Source organism: Zootoca vivipara, chromosome 5 (genome assembly GCF_965207765.1).
Source record: "Zootoca vivipara chromosome 5, rZooViv2.hap1.1, whole genome shotgun sequence".
In the NCBI taxonomy this organism is placed as follows: domain Eukaryota; kingdom Metazoa; phylum Chordata; class Lepidosauria; order Squamata; family Lacertidae; genus Zootoca; species Zootoca vivipara.
Genome location: NC_142588.1, coordinates 471,554 through 495,314, shown reverse-complemented (window position 1 = coordinate 495,314; position 23,761 = coordinate 471,554). Strand labels below are relative to the sequence as shown.

Here is a 23,761-nt window from a genome sequence, read left to right as displayed (position 1 = left end):
GTCCCAAGACTAGCACTTAACCTCATTTACTCCCCTGGATAGGAAAATGGCTCTTTCAGTCCCTCCTTCTTGCTGCAAACTCATCAGCAGAACCTCCTTCTTCCAACACAGCTCAGCTGCAAACTTGCAGGCAAATGAGAGGGGAACTGCTTGCTTGCAGAAGAGGAGAAAGAGCCTCAATTTCTCTCTGCACTGGGGAGCCTTAATAGTCCTCTCCATGTGTTGCACAGCAGGTGGAAGAAAGTAGATAATGTTCCTAATGGAGGGGTTGGAGTCTGGGCTCAGGGTTATGTGGGGCCAGATGAGAAGCCGCCCCCCACCCCCGCTAAGCCAGGTTACGCCCCTCATCATGCCACCCACTGCCAGTCCCTGCCTCTCCCTGTCCCATTGCTGTTACAAGTCATTATTATTTCACAGGTCAGAATGCCGTTGTGACACAAGCAAATAGGTAACGCGTAGTTTGCAAGCCAGAATTAGCATTCTTTCATATGACCTAGTAAACACCTCTCTGCAGAACCCCAGCCCAGATCTTAACTTGTACCTCAACCTGTTATAAGCCATCAAGCCTATGGTTCAAAACGACCTACTTGAATCACATTCACAGGCAGGCATGTGTATCAGTGAACATAGGGACATAAATCCAAAACATTGCACCTTCAGTGTGGATAATTTCATAAATTAGGTCTTCCTGACCTAAAAGCCATAGAAAGTATAGATTTCCTGGTGGGAAATTAGCTGGGCTTGTCCGGAGTCCCAAGTATGAATTCAGTGGGACTTGTTAACAAGTACGTTTTCATGGAATCATATCCTGAAGCGACAATGTGCTAGGAGTTTTGGTATTTCAGATTGTAGAAACAAGCTGGAAGATAGAAACAATTAGATAAAAAAGAAAGCCGCATTCTTGTAGCATGTGACCATTTTATTATTTGGAGCATCGATTCAATTTTTTTTCCAGACTAGGGACAAAAAAATGTAATACCATAGAATAACTTCAAGTGACTCACAAAAAGTTGCTGTAGAAAAATGTCAGTACCCCAGCATGGGCTTTTATGATAGGCATATTGATAAAGACTAATAACATCCTACCTAAGGAGGAGGACAATATAAGAAGTATCCTTCGCTTTGTCTCCGATGCAGAAATCGTTACTTGCAACAATGTGTTGCAACGATTTAGCCATCTCACTCCTTGCTTTTTCCTGTAAGACCAATTGCAGTCGTTAACAGTCCTCAACAGGTTTACCACACCTATCAGCCAATCACCCATTCCCACCACCCTTCTGAGTAATAACCCTCCCCACCCTCCCACTATATATAAGGGTCTGGTGACTTCTGTTTCGGGGTATCTGAAGAAGTGTGCATGCACATGAAAGCTCATACCAATAACAAACTTAGTTGGTCTCTAAGGTGCTGCTGGAAGGAAATTTTTTATTTTGTTTTGACTATGACCTACCTGTAACTAGACTAGAACAATGTGTGTGTGAGGGAGGGAGCACGCACACAAATGGGATAGCGGGTGCCGAAATGAGCACAACATCTGTAGCATATAGTATAAATGAGTGTTTTGTTAAATGCCTGAACTTCATTCTCTCTGTGAATTCCATTCTGGATTTGGCAACACAGTCCATACCATGAAAGTTCCTTACTGGGTCAGGACAAAAGTGTTTCCAATGTGGGCTCCCATTCAAAAGAATCCTAAAATTGTAGAGTTGGAAGGGACCCCCAAGGGTCACCTGGTCCAACCCCCTGCGATGCAGGAATTTCCACTAAAGCATCCAAGATGGAGTTTTTTAAGCAGAGGTTGGATGGCAGCTAAGAAAAGCGAGTCCACCATCTCCTGAGAGAGCCCCTTTCACTGTCAAACAGCTCTTCCCATCAGAAGTTTCTTCCTCATGCTTAATCGGAATCTCCTTTCTTGTAACTTGAAGCCATTGGCTCAGGTCGTAGCCTCTGCTTGTTGTATCTCTTCTTATCACTTGATGAGTGGAAGCTGACTGTGTGTACTGCCTTCATTGAAAAGCACTGCATTTGAGATTATACGAGGTAGTATTAAAGTTCTCTGTGGAACTAGGGGGGGGGGGGGTTCTGATGGTCCTCTTATGTACATGAGGGAGGTTGTGGGGCAGTGAAGGCTGGCCAAACCTCCTCTGCCAATGCGCAAAATGCATCTGGGCAGTTTCTGGATAGGCATTAGTTATGTACCAATAGACTCACGAAGATCTGCTTTACTGACTGGACCCGGGAACGCCCTTACCCAGAGGCATTCTAAACACAAGCAGGAGTCCCTTCACACATACACCAAATGGTGGGAGGTGGGTAGGAGGCTTGGTTTAGCCCAAGCAACCCTGCAAGCCCCCTCTTCTGTGATGTCCCATTTATACATGCAACCCATCACTTGAAATGTCTGTATGTGAACCCTGCCCGTCCCCTTTTCAGGTGTACATGAAGAGGAGTGTTTGCCAAATCATCTTTCGCCTTCTAAATTAATAAGACACATTAAGTGCCGCAATAGGCAAAGTTCATATTGCGGGAGGGAAATATCTCCTTTAACATGGTGCTTTTTGATTGCAGGTTTGAGCACAATTTCATCCCTAGTTACATGAACAATTAACCATATGCAGGCTAAAATTCAGGCATCCCTTCAGAATTCTTCACCTAAGGGGAGTCTTAAAGCTTTCCCACCTTGGATTTGATCAGGAGTCTCAAGAGCACTTTCTGTACTGGTGAAAGCAAAACTAATAAAAACCTCTATCATACCTTTAGAAATCAACTGTTGTTTTATCTGTGAAATGTGATACCGTATCTGAAGTGGTAATAGGACATTGTGTAAAACAGAATGCAGGAATTTCAGGGCAATATCAAGGGGAAAGGTGAAGCTGGAACACTTCTCCCTTACACGCTGGTTTTCTATGTGCGGAGATGTGGGGTTTTAAAAGAAAAAGAAAATACGGGAGAGCGTTCAGTCATACAATTCCCACTTGCTGTCTTGGAGTGGTACAGCAGAAGAACTATTCAGCCACTTGTTATGCTAACTTTGAGTTTGATTATTTAAAAATAGTAGCTTGAGCCTTGAATAAAATTACGTTCTGTACAAATGTACATAAGGGACCCAGGTGGCGCTGTGGTTAAACCACTGAGCCTAGGGCTTGCTGATCAGAAGGTCAGCGGTTCAAATCCCTGTGATGGGGTGAGCTCCCGTTGCTCGGTCCCAGCTCCTGCCAACCTCGCAGTTCGAAAGCACGTCAAAATGCAAGTAGATAAATAGGAACCGCTACAGCGGGAAGGTAAACAGCGTTTCCATGTGCTGCTCTGGTTTGCCAGAAGCGGCTTTGTCATGCTGGCCACATGACCTGGAAGCTATACGCCGGCTCCCTCGGCCAATAATGCGAGATGAGCGCGCAACCCCAGAGTCGGTCACGACTGGACCTAATGGTCAGGGGTCCCTTTACCTTTACCTTTACAAATGTACATAGAAACAGGAGCAGGTGCAGAGAGGGTTCCTGCAGGCCAAGCTGTGCTCCCCGCTCCTGTCTGGCAATGCACCTGAGTCAGGTACCAGAGTAAAGGCTAATGGGTGCCCCTGCCCACCCTGGGGAAGAGAGGAGGCAAAAGCTTTAGGTGCTCCTTCCTCTCCCCACGTGGTTCAGTCCATTGGCAGCTTTTGGGTTTTTTTTAAAGGCACCTCATGCCCTGACTATCAGAAAGTCCAGACAATCAGCTTTCTGATAAATGGGCAGGAAGGGAAAAGGTGCTCGCACCTGATCCCAGACATAGGGGGAAAGCCTATAGCAAACCTCTGCAGGGATAGGGGTCCCCAAACCTCAGCCCTCCAGATGTTTTGGACTACAATTCCCATCTTCCCTGACCACTGGTCCTGTTAGCTAGGGATCATGGGAGTTGTAGGCCAAAACATCTGGAGGGCTGCAGTTTGGGGGTGCCTGGGTTAGCCCCTGGTGGTCAATAGATACATCGTGGATATTTTCCTTCTGATTCGCCTAGTGATGCCCTCTTCAATCGTGACTAGCACCAAGATGCCCTCTTCTATTTATGGTTTTCCAGAGATCTGGATTCACTTTTATCTGCTCTGTCTAGGGCACAACATTGAGAGCAGAATTGGTTTTGGCAACTTCTGGTGCTCCTTCTTGTGAGTTCCAGATCTCAATATGTGCCACAGGCCTGAGGACGTATTCGAGCTTCTCAAAGAGCGTAGACCTATTATTGCATGTGCTATGGACCCAATGCCCGCTGTAGCTGAGTAGACCATAGCTGCCAAGTTTTCACTTTTCTCACGAGGAAGCCTATTCAGCATAAGGGAAAATCCCTGTAAAAAAGGGATAGCTTGGCAGCTATGGAGTAGACCAGAGCTGATTTGCTGAGTAGAATCATAGAGTTGGGAGGGACCCTGAGGATAACCTAGTCCAACCCTCTTCAATCAGGAATATCCCTTATGGGGATTGAACCTGCAACCTTGGTATTTTCAGCACCATGCTCTAACCAACTGAGCTATCCAGTAGAGGCACTGAATGCTCTTTAAGAAAGTGTGGTACTAGCAGCTCTTAATGAAGCTTCATAGCCTGACCCAACTTATTTCAGTAACTATCATTCTCTGTCAAAGTTGACATGATAACCCAACTCTAATATATTCTTGGATTATTTAGATCCGTTCCAATTTGGCTTCTGGCCTCATTTTGAGACCAAGAGTGCCCTGATGGTGTGGTCAACTCCTCAGATTAAAAAAGGTTAGTCATCCTTCTCCTGGATTTTTAGCAACTGTACCTTTTCCTTGAGAAACAAAACTGGCCACATTCATTTATGCCCTGTTCATTTTCATACTGAATTACTGAAATATGTTCTACATGGGGTTGCCTTTGAAGACGGTTTACAAAACTGACCCAAAATGCTTAGTGGATCTAGCAGACTGGAGCATAGAACTCTGTTTTTGTGTCATCTGCCCTGGTTACCAAAGTGCTGGAAATGAGTCTCCAGGCGCTAGTTTTAAGCCCTAAATAGCCCAGAACCACAGCTGCTTAAGAATCTCCTCCACTCCCATGAATCTACCTCATCCCTGAGATAATCTACTGAGGTCCTGCTTTGTGTCCCCCTCCTCCGCCTGAGGTGCAGCAGCCGAGCATGAGGGGCATGGTCTTTTTGTGGGGACATGAAGGCAGGGCCGGTGCTAGGGTTTTTTGCGCCCTAGGCGAGATCACCTTATGGCGCCCCCCCCGGGCATCTGCCTCCTCCCTGCGGGCCTGACGCAGCCTTCACCTCCTTCCCTTCCCAGCGTCCCTCTCACTTACCTGCGACGTCAACGGCTGGGTTGCTCTGGCCACACTCGGGCTTCAGCCATGGACCCCTGGGTGCAACAGCAGCTGCCCCCGCCTGCCCGAGAAGTAGAGCGCGCCGACGACGCCTGGAGCCAAAGGCGCGCGTGCACCGCAGGAAGCGGCTGCTCTCGCCCCACGTGTTCCCCACACGCTGCTGCCCTCGGCACTCCGGGCACGCCTGGGCTGCACCGGCCCTGGACGCAGGTTGGTGGCATTGGGGCGCAGCGGCCGCGTGGCAGAGCGAGTCCTGCGAAGCCAGCAGCACTCCCCATCGTGCCAGCGCCCCCTCCATTTTGGCGCCCTAGGCAACTGCCTAGTTCGCCTTAATGGATGCGCCGGCCCTGCATGAAGGTTGTGGGACACCCTACCCCAAGAATGGCTGGCCTCATCCTAGCTCATGTTTCAGCCTGCACCAAGATATTTCAGCAAGTTTTTAAAGGTACGGTGTTATAAAAACACTCTACTTTCAGTCTGGAGGGGGGCAGGGATGCTAATACTTACATAGTAAAAATAACTGCAGCCCCACACAAGGAGGAATCAGCAGACTTTGAGAATCCTCGACATATGCAAAAACATGAAAAACTCTGGAGAGAAACAAAATAGGAGTTTAAAAGCTTTTTAATAAAACCTGGAAGAAATGGACTGTTGGTGCTCTGAAATGGTTGTCCTAGGCTTGTACGGGGCTGTGGATGAAAGTATTGGCCAGTTGGCTAGCTGTTCCCTTTCCAGAACGTTGTTTCTGTTCTAGCACTCAGAAAAAGGATGAAAGAGGGTTTAGCCGCACCCAGAGCTCTGCTCCTTATGGCTTAGCCGGGCTTTGGCAACGGCCCAGCAGTACTCTTCATCCCCACCCATTCCTGCCTCTCTCCCTATTCAGACAGACGGAAGGCCCCCTCCTTGCTGCCAAAGGTCTGAGCACCTTGCAAGGTGAGCAGGAACAGCCCCCTGCTTGGTCTGGTGGTGGGAGCCTTGGCACCCATTCCGACAGCTCCCCTGCCTTTGCCAGACGGGAAAAGCCAGCCATACACTGACCTGCCTTACTCACTAACCTGCTCACCTGTCAGTCCACTTGTTCACTCTTGCCCTCCCAATGTCCTCTTTCCTTCCCACTCTTCCTTGTACCTGATCGTTTGCCTGCCCATTCATGCTGGGCAAACCCCTCTTTCCCCAGGCGCATGCAGAAACAGTGTTTTATTATGGAGCTCCATTAGTCTGATATTTGGCTTTTCGATCCTCCACTTTGATGGTGATCGGTGTTGTTTTTAATCTGCTTTATCTATCGTTTTCAATTTTGTCTTTCTGTTTGAATAAATATATGCCCCTGGTAAATGCATTCTATGTATGGCCATTTCGTCATTGCCTGTTTCACCCTTTAGGGCCTTAGGATTTATCCTTGAAGTTGGCAACAGAATGCTGACTGTTACAGGACTCATCTTTTGTGGATTCTCGACTATTTTAGGTTTAACATATAAATTAATGTAGTATGCTGCTTATTCAAGCATATTACAAAAACCTTATTATTATACATTACACAAAACCTGATTGCTGAGGTATAGGTGGAAACACGTAGCAAAAGTCTCCAGCTCTGATCATTAAAGTATGGAAAATTTACTGAACGAGTAAAGTTGAAGCCTGTGAAGAGATGGGTAATAAATGGCACCTCATAAATAAAAATGCAATTCTCAACTGCAAAAGCGAATAATTAGCATACCCCAGAACCATGCAAGTTTAAAATCCATTTTATGCTTAGAAATAGTTAAATGCATTGAAACTAAGGACGCTTCAGAAGGTCCCCACTCCCCCCCCTACACTTAATTCATCACTAGGGTCTTTTGACGATGCTGATGTATGCTAATGAGACTTACATTCTGAATAATTCTATATAGTTCTGATTTAAATGAGATGAGCAAATTGTCAGCTGAATAACAGTTTTTGTTTCTGTTTATCAAGGTCCATAACTGCACTAGTGTATACATTTGATTTTTAATAAAGCTAGGGTTCCCTCCCTCCTTTTTCTTTTCCCTTGACAGTTATTTCTATTTGAATGAGGGTTTTCAAATGCGGGTTAAGTTAGTGGGAAGCCAAATTAATGTTGTGTGTTTTCTTCCCTTTCTAATGCTACCTCTGCAAAGCCTTCCAGAAGGCAGAGACTATCAAGTAGAGTTGACTTGAGAGAGTCTTTTTACTGTCAGTTTTACTTCTGTAACTGTCTTAAGCATTTCTGGCGCAGTCTGAATGGCTCCCTCCAGAGCCGACCCTACGGCAAGACTGGGTGGCGCAGGGCGTCGGGCCGCCAGGGGGGGCGCCACGCTGCTGAGCCTACGGCAGCTGCGCTACGCCCACCAGAGAGCCGCGCTGCGAAACGGGGGGGGGGGGCGCCGGAGGGATCTTCGCACCATGGCACCACGGCGCCAGATATGCTTAAGACACCCCTGGCTCCCTCAAAAACGTGACAAGTTTCTCTTCCAAATCCTGGCCACAGTGGGTTGCATCCAACCAGAGTAGACCCATTAAAATCAATGGACCCAAGTTGGTCTGTGCCATTGCTTTCAGTGGGTTTACTCCAAGGAGGATTAACACTAGATGCAATTTACTAAGTCCGGGAAGGGTAGCCTGCTGCCTAAGGCCCAGCCTAATTTCTTGCAGCCCTTGGCCTAATTCAAGCATCCCCAAACTTCGGCCCTCCAGATGTTTTGGACTACAATTCCCATCATCCCTGACCACTGGTCCTGTTAGCTAGGGATCATGGGAGTTGTAGGCCAAAACATCTGGAGGACCCACAGAGGACATTACGGTCCACAAATAATAACATATTGGAGATCCCGAGTCACAAGGTGGCTAGGCTGGCCTCAACCAGGACCAGGGCCTTCTCAGTACTGGCCCCGACCTGGTGGAACGCTCTCTCTCAGGAGACTAGGGCCCTGCGGGATTTGTCATCTTTTCGTAGGGCCTGCAAGACAGAGCTGTTTCGTTTGGCCTTCGGACTGACGCAGTCTGACCCCACGGTTACCCTCCCCTAAGGTTTTATTTATAATGGTTTTATCTTATTCGTAGATTTTTAATTTTAAAATTGAATTTTAACATTGTATTATTCTGTTGTTTTAACTGAATTGTTTCTTTTATATTTGTGTTGATATTATTTGTTGTTAGCCGCCCTGAGCCCGGTCTTGACTGGGAAGGGCGGGGTATAAATAAAAATTATTATTATTATTATTATTATTATTTTGGGGATGCCTGGCCTAATTTCATGAATGTTGTTAGTAGGGGGAAACAGGATAAAAGTGGACTGGTCGACTACTTTTGGCTCAAAGCCTACCTATCATTCATTTATGGTCCCCTGCCCAGATTACCTCTGAAGGAGTCTGTCAACAGAATATATATATATATATATATATATATATATATATATATATATATATGCACACACGTATGAGGGGGAAATGTGAGAAAGCCTACAAAAGACTATTCGGTAGCACTGTGTCAAAAACTGTCCTCCAATTTCTTAAAATATTTCTTCCACTGTGAAAGAAGCTTCAGGTTTTATGCCTCATTCACTTGTGAATTGCTTTAGAATTTTGGTAGGTGCAGGTTTAAGTATACCTTATCCATGTGGGATCAGGTGGCGCTGTGAGCTAAACCACTGAGCCTAGGGCTTGCTGATCAGAAGGTCAGCAGTTCGAATCCCTGTGACGGGGTGAGCTCCCGTTGCTTGGTCCCAGCTCCTGCCAACCTAGCAGTTCGAAAGCACATCAAAATGCAAGTAGATAAATAGGAACCACTATAGCGGGAAGGTAAACGGCGTTTCCATGTGCTGCTCTGGTTTGCCAGAAGCGGCTTTGTCATGCTGGCCACATGACCTGGAAGCTATACGCCGGCTCCCTCGGCCAATAATGCGAGATGAGCGCGCAACCCCAGAGTCGGTCACGACTGGACCTAATGGTCAGGGGTCCCTTTACCTTTTTATCCATGTGGGATAACCAAGGGTGTCTGTCTATGTTTCTCAGCTTTCTGCAGCCTTTCTGACTGCCATGATCTGAAAAAGATCCACGAGAGGTGTTAACCCCAGAACACCTTTCCGGGCTTTAATGGTTGTGTGGCTCGCCGGAGAGTCTGGCTAGCAAGTGCTTAAGATCTGTGCAAATTCTCTTTAAGGGAAAGTCCTTCCTTTAACTAAACAACAATTCTACACTGATTTATTTGTAAGGTAAGGGCTTCACTTGTGAAACCGTCACAGAGAACAGCACCTGGCACTTGCTAGGCAGCCTCTTTGCCTCCTCACACTAACAGGAAAGTCCAGCCAAGGAGATCTTTGGTTTTTTTCAGAAAGCACAGGCTCTCAGGAAGGCTGCAAAATGCAGGTCACTAAAGAGATGATTTGCCTATTGAAAGAACTCTCACAAAACTCCTCAGCCGCTCTGAAAGTCAGGTAAGTGCAACAGCAAAACCCAACCAGGATCATTTCACTGAAATTTCTTTTCCCCTTTGATAATTTTTTTTTAATGCAGTTTCTTATTAATTGATGAAGTGTGGCAATACAGAAGAAATTTTCTGCACAGGACTAATACACAGTGCCCTGATTCTAGCATAGAGGTGACTGACAGTTTAGGGAAACTTTTCAGTAACTAAGCTTTTGCCTGCCTGACCAACGTCAGTGGATTTCTCTGTCCAAATGAACAAGACAGGCAGAGAGGCCTTTAAACGACAACCAGAACAAACACCAGCTCTCCAGGGCTTTTTTATACACAAAGGCTCTTTCCTTGCTGTGCCAACAGGACCTGCACTGAATGGCTTCCTGGAAACTCTACCAGGGGAGGTCGGGGGCTGTTTAAAACTAGCTGGCAGAATATTGACCTCTTCAAGGTTCCAGGACAGTTGAACCGGACAATTGCTGAGTTGCTGTAACTCAGAGCCACTAGAGAGGTACAGTCCAGTTCAGAGGAAAAGTGTTTTAAACGGCAGAATCAGCTGCAGCATTTTTGAAGGAAGAACTCCTGGGCACCTTTGCCTAAAAGGGTCTCCTAACTGCCTGTGAGGGTCTGAGAGGCAGAGGCAGGACCGGTGAGGACGATGGTTTTGACGAGGGGTTGTGTAAGCCAAAAGAACAGGCCAGCTCTCTTTGCGACATGATCCTAAGTGACTGTGGGCTCTGCTGCATGTGGGGTTTGGCATTCCCTGCTGCCTCCTGTTAGGATCTCTTACACACGAGTAGGACCCTGGCAGAGAGACACATGCCCAACTGGCATGTTCCCTCCCTCCTGGTCGATTGTTCGGGAGCTTCAAAAGCTTTCTTCAGCCCAAACATCACGCCGACTGATGCCAACTGACATCAGCACACTTATGGATCAGCAGAGTGGCCAAGGTCCTACTCGTGAGTAGGAGAGCCTAACAACTCATACCCAATTAAGTTCTCATTAAGGAAGGACTGTGATGTTAGCCTTCTCAGAGATGGGGCCCTTAGTTTCTCTAGGCCAGGGGTCAACAAGGTTCACCTCGCCTGGGCTAGTTCACTCCAGCAGAGAGCCCTCCGTGGGTTGGATTGCGCGCGTGCCCATGATTTCCGGCGTCTGCATCTGCGCAAATGCGATTTCTGGCGCCATGGAAGCGAGTCCCCGCGCCGCACTGCGCCAGTTTAGCGCAATGCGTGGGGACTCGCCGAGCGGGCAACTCAGTTCGGGGGAAGCTTGGGGGCCGGTTAAATGACCCCTGTGGGTTGCTTGTGGCCCATGGGCCTTAGGTTGCTGACCCCTGTTCTAGGCACCCCCCCCACTACAGGCCTCCAATGTTCACTCATGAGAGGTCCCACCAGAGGTTTTGTGGCCATCGTTGCAGAGGAGACTGAACTCCTAGAAGGAAATACCTTCTGGAAGATACCTGTTTTAAAAAGATTGTGCTAAAAACAACACTGATAAGGAAGCCCAGGCTCCACTTATCAGGGAACACCAACAAAGGAAGTCCCCCTGCTTATAGTTGGGGCTTCCGTGCATATGTGGATCACTGAGGTCCATGTATTGTTCGAAAAGGTACATGGTGATGTGAGGGACCTTGCTGTATCCTTCATGTGTACTCTTTTTTGCACAGATACGATGCATACCTAGTGTGCCAAAAGTCCCATTAAAAAAATCGAATCAGTTACAGAACCAGTTACAGGACCAGACTTCGGAAATTCATATATATTTATCTAGATTTGTTCATGTTCCCTGGTATGCTTGTTTTTGAAATAAGGAGGGCTACCATCCTGCAGAACCTTCTGTTGCCATCATTTTCCCCAAAGGTTCCAACAGGAATCCCAGTACTAAATGGCTATCACGTATACTAAAAGAGCAAAAATTCTACAGCAAACGCTTTTTTCCCTGCTCCTTGGACTTTGGTAGTGTGGGTCTTCAGCACCATTCCTAAATCTGTAGAATCTGTATCTGCCACTGAAATGAATGCTAACTAATATATAACCGCATCGGTCAGAGTCAGTCCTCCTTGCCCCTTGGCTTTCACTTCCTTCCTCCTGCTGTCTACATCCACCCCTAGCCAAAAGAACAAGCTTGCATGTTCTTCTAGGCAAGAAGGTATGTTCTAGGTATGGTTACAGGTAGGTAGCCGTGTTGGTCTGGGTCGAAGTAAAATAAAAAAATTCCTTCAGTAGCACCTTAAAGACCAACTAAGTTTTTATTTTGGTATGAGCTTTCGTGTGCATGCACACTTCTTCAGATACAGTGAAATAGAAGTCCCCAGGCACTTATGTAGAGAAGGGGTGGGGAGGGGTGGGGATGGGGAGGGGAGATCACTCAGAAGGGTGGTGGAAGTGGGTGATTGACTGACTGATAGCTGTTGATGACCGAAAACGACTGCAAATGGTTTTGCATGAAAAAGCAAGGGTTGAGATGGCTGAAGATCGCTTATACATGATCATGTATAAGCGATCTTCAGCCATCTCAACCCTTGCTTTTTCATGCAAAACCATTTGCAGTCGTTTTCGGTCATCAACAGCTATCAGTCAGTCAATCACCCACTTCCACCACCCTTCTGAGTGATCTCCCCTCCCCATCCCCACCCCTCCCCACCCCTTCTCTACATAAGTGCCTGGGGACTTCTATTTCACTGTATCTGAAGAAGTGTGCATGCACACGAAAGATCATACCAAAATAAAAACTTAGTTGGTCTTTAAGGTGCTACTGAAGGATTTTTTTTATTTTGTTCTAGGTATGTTGCTTATAGAATCATAGAGTTGGAAGAGACCTCAAGGGCCATCCAGTCCAACCCCCTGCCAAGCAGGAAACACCCTCAAAGCATTCTTGACATATGCCTGTCAAGCCTCTGCTTAAAGACCTCCAAAGAAGGAGACTCCACCACACTCCTTGGTAGCAAATTATGAAACCCTATGAAACACAATGTTAGGCACACAATGCTATAGTGTTAAAACAATGGCGTATGGATGAATAGTTAATTAAGAAATCATCAAATGTATCTTGTCTATGACCCATTCACACACACATACCTCTAGCAGCGGATCCAGAAACTCACTATACTGCGCCATCTGTGTGAATGCCGCGTGCAGGATGGGTGCAGGGTGAGTCAGGTGTGGGTTTTCAGCTAATCACTCTGCTGTTTACCTTGCTCATTGTATTAACCAAGTGATATTTTTCTTTAAAGGCCTGGGTCAAGCAATATCCTTGGCTTTAGGTTGCAGCTATTTAATAGAGGGCTTTACATTTTTCTTAACCCGACTGCTTGTCATTTCCTGCAGCACTCGTTAAATACCGTTAAGTCAATTTCATGGTTGCAGAAAATGGAAGGTGACCTCTTGGCGTGACTTCCTAAATGTTATCTTTTGTATATTATCAGTAGATCTGTTTGTGATTCCCCCTCCCCCCATGTATGTTCCACTTAGACTGAGAGACAGCATAGGAAATTTGCTTGCCGAGATCTGTCCAATCAAGAGGTCTTTGCTCGTATTCAAGAAGTAATAGGCACTCGCTATCAAACCCTTGAATTGGAGTTTAGAAGCGCAGATCGCACGAGAGAAGGCACTATCCTCAAAGAGGACTTCAGAGATATCTGCAACCGGTGGTTTTTCCTTTTGACTGATGAGCAGGTAAGAAAACTGGCGGGCAGGGACAGTATTCTCAGAATGCAAAAGAACACATTTGTATACAGGAGGAATCTTTGGGAGTGGAGGGGGTGTCAGGAGAGCTGCAAGTTTACAACTTGAGGATAAAGGGAAGCAGGACAGTAGGAGGCGGTATTTGCTGTGTCTTCTGTGAGTCTTTCCCTGGTCATTCTGTTCACCCTCCTTTTGGACCTGCAGTAATAAATAGGACAGTGATGGGCAACCTTTTGAGCTTGGTGTGTCAAAATTTGCCAAAAAACCGAGCATAACTCGGGTGGTGTGTCACTTCAAGAAAAAACCCATAATTTTGTGATATTTATAGTTTAAATAACAAAAATGTATAATTGTAATATATAACTGTATTTAATAAACCAAAAACTAATTATTTAACCAAACCAAACCAAAAAACCCTTATTTATCACAAAGTGCCCAGAGTTGTTGAGCTTTTTTTGGGGGGGGGGGAGCTGCTGACCAAAGTTTGGGAGGTTTTTTTTGGTGTGTGTGTGCAAAAGTTGCTGCGCTTTGGGGGGGGAGAGAACAGAAATAAATGACGAATAATACATTCACTGGAACTAACACGCAGCACCGACATAGTCTGCCAAAGCGACAAAAGACCCCAGCACAGAACAGGTTAAAAAACGAGTGCTGCTACACCCAATCATAGTCTGCCAATGCGCCAGGGGGGAAAACAGCACAGAAAGGGTTTAAAACACCAATCTCTGGCTACCAGCAACAACAACAACAAAAAGGATCCGGGTTTTAACAGCGGAGGCAAGCTCTAGCGGAGACAAGCTCTAGCGGAGACAAGCTGTAGGAGGAGCGGGAGAACAAAGGGGGGGGGACAACAACAGCAGCGTGAATGGGCCGATGGGGCGTGTGCCAGCAGTGAGGGCTCTGCGTGTCACGTCTGACACGCGTGTCATAGGTTCGCCATCACTGAAATAGGACTTAACATTGTCCCCCAGAAAGCAGCTTACGCAGCTGGAACAAGTGGGAGATAATGTGTCTATGTGCCATTATCCTCTCACATGTTCAATGACTGTTCCTCAAACTTTTGATGGAGCAGAAGCATGTCTCCCTACCCAGCTTTAATTTGAATGGGAAGCAAACTTCGCCCTTGTATCCTGGACGTGTCTCCATGCTAGTGAGTGTTGCGGCCTTGTCTTGGAATTATTGCTGAGGCACAAGATGGCGCCTCCTCTGTGTAAAGCTCATGATGTCGTGTCTCTGCCTCAGGAATGGGGGGGGGGGAGTGAAATCACGATGCCTGACGCAGAGATATAGCACAGGGGCTGATTGGAAGGAGGTAAAGCCAGAGCACTAAGTCATATAGAGGTGCAATGGGCATCCTCTTCTGTGGGGAGGAGGAAAGGGGTCTTATTTAATCCTTTGCTCCTTGTGGCACATAAGTAGTTCTCAGATGGTGTGCTAGAGAACCCTAGAGCAGAGTTCAGAAACTCAGACTGTTTGCAGTTGTCTCCAGAGAAGCGTGGTCTCTGAGCGCATGAGAACAGCTCCCATGTTGCAGATGGTCCTTAGATATGCCCTTCTGAATAGTTGTGTGTTCAGACCCAGAGACCTCCCCCCTAAATAAATTCACACTTGACACAAATTTTGCTTTGTTTTTTTGGCAGAATTTAGGCCACAACTTGATTGATTACAGAAAGTGAGTGGTTGCATAGGCTCTGGTTTGACTAGATCCCTGCACCGTTGCAGGTAGCACTGACCCAGGGCACCAGCATAGGTCAGCCTAGGGTGAACACCTGGATAGGCAGAAAGCCAGGAACAGGCTATGTCCACCACCCAGATATGTCCCCCTGGATTCAAGCATGGGCATAACCCCCTCACAGGGGTTGACCAAACCATTTGAGTCCCTGGATTCCTTTAACGGAATACTATTCCGTTCTCCCATCCCTATCACCTGGACCAGTGCCTATCCGCAACCATACAAGTTGTGACGATTTGCTACGTGGCAGGCGAAACCCAAATGGCACCAGCCAATCGGCCAAGTGGGGAAAATTCCTGCTCTGCCCCTGTCCCAACGACAGACGACGGCATAGCAACGTCAAGCACAACAAAGCCCTAAAAGTAGGGAGAGGTGGGCGGGTGTTCCGAATGCATGCACTGAAAGAGGAAGCTCTGGGTCACGTGCATGGGCATATATAGGTCCCTCGGTCCGTTTGGACAGCACCCCATTGGCTAGATTGAACCCAGCATTGAGGGACTTACCAATCGGGTGTTGTGGATGAGCAATCTTACCCACCCACAACACAGGTGGTCGGTCTCCAGGTCTCACTGCAACACGCGAGGGAGGACCCAATCTGCCTGTCTGAGACCCGCCTTGGAAAAGCAATCATTATATATGGGCCTTATTTGACATCAAGGAAGCAATGAAATGTTAAATGCAGTAAAGTTTCCATGTGGCTCAGCTTCATTTCAGCTGGATCATGGATAGTTTTCCTTCCCTACTAAGCTGTTGATATTATACAGATATCCCAAGCTGACGGCCTTCAACTGGATGTTAAAATAGTCTCTGCTAACTGAGCACAAAGCACTTATAATATTTAATTGATGCTTGTAAAACATGTTGCTAGTAGTGTGAAGTGTGTTTTGTTTTCTATAATTTATAATAACGGAGAAAGTTGGCCAGTGGGGGAAAGTTGAAAAGAAATTCAAAATGTAGGTCTGGCCTTTGAAGTTTAACCGCAACTTGCCACATGCATACCAAAGGCATAGAGGTGATGAGGTTTCTTCAAGGTCTGATATTACTGTTTGTCAGGGAGGGTTTCTTTTTTTTAAAAAAAAAGGAAAAACAGAACTTTATAGTTTGTACGTCTGAAATCTAAACAAACGATCTACCTTTCTACTGATTCTACATTTCTTCGGAATAAGATACATTGATACTGGCACTTTATTTCAATGCATGCATTCCTGTTATGACAAGCAACTTGCATTGACTCAGTATTAAACATGTTCAGGTGGCAGAATCCCAGAGACATAAAAAAGGGGTAACCTGCCCCCTTGGGCCAGTTGTTGGACCCAACCCTGTCTATTGCTGGGACAGTGGCATGCTCACTTGCACACAGCCGCCGAGACCACATAACACCGGTCTTGAAAGACCTGCATTGGCTCCCAGTACGTTTCTGAGCACAATTCAAAGTGTTGGTGCTGACCTTTAAAGCCCTAAACGGCCTCGGTCCAGTATACCTGAAGGAGCGTCTCCACCTCCATCGCTCTGCCCGGATACTGAGGTCCAGCGCCGAGGGCCTTCTGGCGGTTCCCTCGCTGCGAGAAGCCAAGTTACAGGGAACCAGGCAGAGGGCCTTCTCGGTAGTGGCACCCGCCCTGTGGAACGCCCTCCCACCAGATGTCAAAAGGAAAATAACTACCAGACTTTTAGAGGACATCTGAAGGCAGCCCTGTTTAGGAAGGCTTTTAATGTTTAATCGATTGTTTTATTTTTCTGTTGGAAGCCGCCCAGAGTGGCTGGGGAAACCCAGCCAGATGGGCGGGGTAAAAATAATAAATAATAAATTATTATCATTATTAAATTAAATTAGAAAAATTAATTAGGACAGAGACAGCTCAACATGGGGGACCTATGGATGACTCTAACACTTGTTCTGAAGGGTCTCCACCTGCACACGATCCTGCACTCAGAGTATCAGGTAAATGACCATTTCCAGCACAGATTACACACAGCCCTTGCTATAGTCAATGGTACAACCTGGGCCCAGTGCCAGCACCTAGCATAGCTTCTCCTTTCAGCACCAGGACCTTTAAGAAGTTCAAAAGGTTTTACTAAATGACACTAATTGCTGCATTTCCCACAGGTGCCAGGCAAATGTGTGCAAGGGCACCAGGTGGTGGTGGTGGTCAGGTGCAGGGCTAGGGCTTTTTGCGCCCTAGGCAAAAATAGCTTCTGGCACCCCCCGGGCGCATGCATCATGGCGCACCTCCATTGGCGGGAGGAGCGCGGGCCAAGGGGGGAGCTCGGTGCCCTCCCGCCTGTGGAGGGGACGCGTTGAGCTCCTCAGCGGCTGGCTGGCTGAAGGCTTCAGCTGCGGATGCTTGCCGCCGCTACCGCCACCGCTCACTCGCTGCAGCCACCGCTGGGGGGCTCTCGGCGTCCTCTCCATAGGTGGGAGGGCTGGCTGGAGAGCACGGAAGCCCACTCGCCCCCGCTGGCCTCATGGTGCTCGGACGGCGCCGTCACTGCTGCGCTGGGCGCGCGCTCAGGTTCCCCTGCCTCCCTGTCATGCGGCGCAGCCCTGCGCCCCCTGCAGGGCATTGCAGGGGAGCGCCTCAGCAGCCAGCAGCAGCAGGAGGGAAAGCTGCGAGCGGTGAGTGGACGGCGGGCAGGGGGCAGGCTGGCAGTGCCCCCTCCATGACGGCGCTCTAGGCGGTTGCCTAGCTCGCCTTTATGGACGCTCCGGCCCTGGTCAGGTGGTGCTGGGTGCCTCTTAGTCATGGCCTGGCCCTGACACAGGCATGCAGAATAAAGTGACATTTCCAGGGATGCATGAGCCCTGGGTTGAAATTATGCACTGCCTTTGCTTGGCCTTGCACTTGCTGAAACATGGTTCTCTGCTTCAATAGTTTGAAAACCTCTGGAACACAGTGCCGCTCAACGTGAATGGAAGATTGAAATACCCTGCATTCTTGAGAAAGTTCCTTGCGGAAGCAGAAATGCCAGATACACCCACCGCAAACCAGCCAGAGAACCCCAGCAAGCCTGCCACAGCAGCTGAGCCCGCATCGCAGTTACCGTCACGGCCTCAAACAGCATATTCTCCCTCATCTCCAAAGAAAGTAAGTGTTTCGTGGCCAAAGCCAGAACACAGAAAGTACAACCCTGGCTCTTTTTTTCCTACCATTTCTACCTGACTTATCCTTCAAGGTGTTCGGTTGGGACAGGGCCCGCGCACCAGGTCTATTAGGTTTTCACAGCAACATGCAAGGTAGGTTAAAGTCAAAGGCAGTGACTACTAGCCCAAGGCCATCCAGGGAATTTTGTGGCTGAAGAAGAATTGGAGCCCAGGTCTTCACATTCCAAGTCCAAGACACTTTCTTGGGTTTGCGCATCTTTTGACTCACAAAGCCCACCGCAGTTTGATGAGCCTGTTTTTGTTGTCTGTCTAGGACTGGCGGGGGGCGGGGATGAGCTTGGGTGGTGTGGTCCGTCCTCCCTCTGATTTTCCCAACTCAGAACAGCATTTACCTGGGTGTGGGCTAAAAATGGCTATCAAGATGCATTGGTGTAAAAGGGTCCAGGTATTTATGGAAATGTATGGACCAGAAAACCGTTGAAACAACTGACAGGAGATAGCTTGGAAAACACCTTCAGATAGCTGGTGGTAGTTAATAATGGAAAACCTGCTTCATTTTATTTTTTTTAACTGCATTCTTTGTCTTGATCTACTGCCTTGGTAAGTGAGAGGTCATAAGAGTAAGCACCCATGGAAAAGAACCACAGAAGATGCTGTCTAGGTGCAATTGAACTCCCAACTCCCAGCCCCAGCCAATGGTCAGGGGTGATGGGACTTGTTCAGCTACATCTGAAGGACACCACATCGACTTCCTGCCTCTTTAAGGACAAAGGAAAAACAGCCATTATTAAATTTGTCCAAGGGTTGGCGCGCACACACACACACATTTTTCTACACTAGGTTTCTCTACCTGTGATGATTATCAGGTGAATACGTCAATTGGCTCCACCATGAAGACTGCGCTGACTAGCAGGTAGCACTCCACGATCTCTTAGGAAAGGATAATTTTCAGGCCTGGTACAGGTAGGGGGTGTAGGGGTGTACTCATACATTTCAGCTCCCACTTATAACAAGTGATGCTGTCGATTTCATATTTCATGGCTTGGAAATTCAGGTCTCGTTGGCTCATAATCTCTGCCATCCTATGAGGCTGGAGGTTCTTCTGGAGGTTGGCCTTCAATCTAAGCCAGAGAAAATGAATCCTGCCTCCCTTTTATCCACATGACTTTGCCCCAATCCTTTCTTCTCCACTTGCTTGGGATGGCAGAGAGCCAGTGTGGTGTAGTGGTTAAGAGCGGTAGACTCGTAATCCGGGGAACCGGGTTCGCTTCTCCGCTCCTCCACATGCAGCTGCTGGGTGACCTTGGGCTAGTCACACTTCTCTGAAGTCTCTCAGCCCCACCCACCTCAAAGAGTGTCTGTTGTGGGAGAGGAAGGGAAAGGAGAATGTTAGCCGCTTTGAGACTCCTTCGGGTAGTGATAAAGCGGGATATCAAATCCAAACTCTTCTGCTTGCTGCTTCAGTGGTGGTGGGAGGGGAAGAAGGGAGGTCAGTCTCTCTACTGCAGTGCTGGAGAAACTGCATTTCCCAAGTCTTGCCGCCAGTGCTATTTTTCTAGAAAAAGAGGTGCCAGAACTCACCATGAATACCTCCCTCGTTCTCTCAGAATGGCAATGGCACACACCTGAGAGGGGCCGGAACTGAAAAAAAGCCATGCAGAATGCAAGAAGCCAGGGAGAAGAGGATGAGGAGACAGCATTGCTCAGAAGAGATTCCCTGGTGGATCAGGCCCTTTAGAATTCTGAACCTCGCGTAAAGGGTGTTCAGTATTTCGATTTTCAAAATGAAGTGAAGATTCAAATAAGAATCCATCATCAAATGTCTACAGATTTAGAAATCTATTCACTTGGCGCTCCTTTTTTTGTGTCTTCAATTGCAAGTTGGTCAAAATCTTCCTCTTAATTTTAGGCCCCAGCAGGCAGCAGGCCTTCTACTGCAGCAGTTCACACAACACCTATTCTGAACTGTAAACCGATTGAAGGTAAAATCCGAAAAGGTGTTCAGCACTGCTGGAGACAAATACTGAAGGAATGTAGAGAGAAGGATGTGGACCACGTGGGAGAAGTTGCAGTACAAGATTTTTTAGGTTAGTTGTTTTCTTAAATCTTCATTATTGATCTTGCCTAGGTAAAGAAGTGGAAGGAGGAAACAGCTGTCATACTGCCATGCATCAGACCAGAAGGGGATTCTGGCATGTCCTTCAAATACAAGTTGTGTGAATGAAATTTCAAATTGTGAAGCTGGACCATTCATTTCACTGCTTTTAGATGTCGGTCCTTTAGCACAGTGATTTCTAGAAATGGCAATTTGGCAAGGCAGTCCGTAAAAGAGAAGCTTTACTGGGGCATACTAATCTAATCTGATGTTTGTGCTTATTTGTTTCATTTATATTTTACATAATAAATTTGTCTTTTCCCAACTTCTCGCCCCATTTTCCATGGTGTTTTAATTTCCCACCCCACCCCCTCTGTCCAATGCCTTCTGTTTCTTATACCAGCACATCAATACTGTATCCTCTAATTCCTTCTGTTGCTCATATTTCAAATCCTGTTTGCGAGTTCATCAAACTATAATATAATATAGTTCTAAAAGGGCTTCCATTCTTCCACAAAGAGAATCACCGTTAGATTCTCTTGTTTTGGCTGTTAACTTTGCCAATTCCGCATAGTCCATCACCTTACTTATCCATTCATCTTTGGTGGAAACTTCTTCCTTCCATTTTTTTGTGTGTGTGGAGAATCCTAGCTGATGTTGTTAAATACATACACAATTCATTTATATTTTAGATAACAGCAGCAAAAGAAAACAAACCACCACCCCTCCCAACCTACTTTAGTCAGCAGGCACTTAGTGGACTAAAAAAGTCATAAAGGTTCTTTGCCATACAGTATACCATATTGATGGATGTGACAAGGATACGATGGCAGCCAATATGTTTTTTTTTTAATCACGGTTCTGTCCCTTTCATGTAAGAAGCAAGCAGGGGGCCTGACTTTAGAAAAGTGTGTTCAGTTGAAGGAGCCATTCCAACAATAATGTACGCTTGGTAACGCAAAGTTCTCCACTTTCGCCACCCAGTGCAGCCCCCGGATTGTAAAAGTTGGGAGAAAAGAGTGGAAGGGATTGAGGATGGGGAGGTAAGTCAGAGGAGCTGAGCTCTCCGTAGCCATGCAGGCCTTTCCAGGTCGCTTTGTCTGTGAACAGGACAGACTTAAGATTCGACACATCTGGCTTCCACCATCCCCTCTGGTTTGACCTTCCGCAGCACATCTCTGAAGCCAAATCTATTACTGTGTATCACAGGGTGAGAAAACAGTAGCTCAAGCCCCGGTTCACATTTCTCTATCACGTGACTGCTGCAGGAGACTGAGGGGCTGGGGGCTCAGTGGAGTCTGTTGAAATGTTCAGCTGTCCTTTCTCCAGTGAGAGGAAGCATGTGCAGCCCTAAGGTTTATGAATGCTCTAATATTTAGAATGTTCTAATGAAGTAAAAAGGGACCCAGGTGGCGCTGTGGTTAAACCACTGAGCCTAGGGCTTGCTGATCAGAAGGTCGGCGGTTCGAATCCCTGTGACGGGGTGAGCTCCCGTTGCTTGGTCCCAGCTCCTGCCAACCTAGCAGTTCGAAAGCATGTCAAAGTGCAAGTAGATAAATAGGTACCACTCCGGCGGGAAGGTAAACGGCGTTTCCATGCGCTGCTCTGGTTCGCCAGAAGCAGCTTTGTCATGCTGGCCACATGACCCGGAAGCTGTCTGCGGACAAACGCCGGCTCCCTCAGCCTATAGAGCGAGATGAGCACCGCAACCCCAGAGTCGGACACAACTGGACCTGATGGTCAGGGAGCCCTTTACCCCTTTACCTTTAATGAAGTAAAAAAGGTAAAGGGACCCCTGACTGTCGTCACGGACGACTCTGGGGTTGCAGCGCTCATCTCGCTTTACTGGCCAAGAGAGCTGGCATTTGTCCGCAGACAGCTTCTGGGTCATGTGGCCAGCATGACTAAGCTGCTTCTGGTGAACCAGAGCAGCGCACGGAAATGCCGTTTACCTTCCTATTTATCTACTTGCACTTTGATGTGCTTCGAACTGCTAGGTTGGCAGGAGCTGGGACCGAGCAATGAGAGCTCACCCCGTCGCGGGGATTCGAACCGCCGACCTTCTGATCGGCATGCCCTAGGCTCAGTGGTTTAACCCACAGCGCCACCCACGTCCCTCTAATGAAGTACTGAACCTCAACAATGCGAGCCTATGTTATTCATCAGATTTGGCTTGCTGCGTTACTCGAAATTAATTGTCACTTTGATGTGCATGTGTAAAACATGGTTGTTTATCATGTTGTTTACTCTGTACACCTATGTTTATTTCAGCTATACTGGAAAAATTTAATTTGAATTTAACCAAAGAAGAAAGTAAACAACTCGTAACAAAATATGATTTCAATAGTGTTGGCAAATTTGCCTACTGTGACTTCCTTCAAAGTTGTGTGCTGCTGTTTAAATTCCAAGATGTGACTCCTCTGCAAAGGATTGTAATCCAAAATCCACGAGTACAGGTAAAAGTTCTCTGGCTACCTGAGGAGATTCGGATGCCCAAGGAGATGGCGCCTGACACTGTTTCTGGAGGGAGACAAGTCCAGGGCAATTCTAACCCTGTTATTGCATGTTGTGTTATTGCATGTTGTGCAATAACAGGACATTTGCTGCACTTCATTCCTATTCCCTGCCTTTATGGTTTGGGGTTATTTTTTAAAGTACTCAGGCCATAATAGACATGAGGAAATGTGGTATTTTTGCTGGGGAGGTTTAAAATGCAAGTTCCCCCACAATTAAATAAAACACACATACAGTATTGAAGCAAAACCAGGAATTATAACGATAGTATTCTGCCCATATCTGTTGCTCTAGTATGCCACAATCTGTTTACCGGTTCTCAAAATACTTTCTTTGCACAACCTTGAAACCCTTTTCTCCAGCCCGTACCCCCATGCTATCTTCTCTGCGTCTTCCATTTATTAAGTTTCCGTCACTCTTCCTCCTCTGGGAGCTGGGCTGACATCAGGTATTGGCATTGCTGGGCAGCTGGTGAAGCCCACTCCTAGGTAAGGGGCCCCACTGCCAATTTCCTGGCATAGGAAAGGGGGGTGATGGGGGAGGTCTGCCCCAGGTGTCATCCCTGAGGGAGGGTGACAAAAAACAACAACAACCTGGGTGGATTGCCACCACGCCGGATCGCACCCCCCGGGCGGATGGCCCTGCCTCCGGGCGCATGGCATGTGTGCCGCTCCGGGTGCCCAAGTGGCTAGCTCTGCCGCTGCCCTGTGGCTCTGCTCTTCCCGCTTCTCCTTGCCGGTTGTCAAAAGAAATATTCCCATTTGCTTGACCTGAGTATACCTGGATTTCTGTTTAAGGCTTCCCAAATGCAAATGGCAACCTCTAAGACTCTCACACTCTTGTTCAGGGGTTCAGCCCATGGACATGCATGTGTCGGTGCAGATGTCTACGCTAGGAAAGT

General features: G+C 47.3%; 1 protein-coding gene across 4 annotated transcripts in view; it reads left to right on the top strand.

Moving 5' to 3' along the window:
• Window positions 1-23,761, top strand: part of EFCAB6 (EF-hand calcium binding domain 6) — a 113,134-nt gene that overhangs the window by 84,714 nt on the left and 4,659 nt on the right. For 2 of the 4 annotated variants that reach the window (XM_060275194.2, XM_088669919.1), the window contains 4 exons: window positions 13,204-13,407; window positions 18,022-18,234; window positions 20,161-20,338; window positions 22,618-22,802. In XM_060275194.2, coding sequence (XP_060131177.2) covers window positions 13,204-13,407; window positions 18,022-18,234; window positions 20,161-20,338; window positions 22,618-22,802 — 780 coding nt within the window. The remainder of the gene's footprint in view (window positions 1-13,203; window positions 13,408-18,021; window positions 18,235-20,160; window positions 20,339-22,617; window positions 22,803-23,761) is intronic. The other 2 variants (XM_088669917.1, XM_088669918.1) reach the window with 2 other exon arrangements.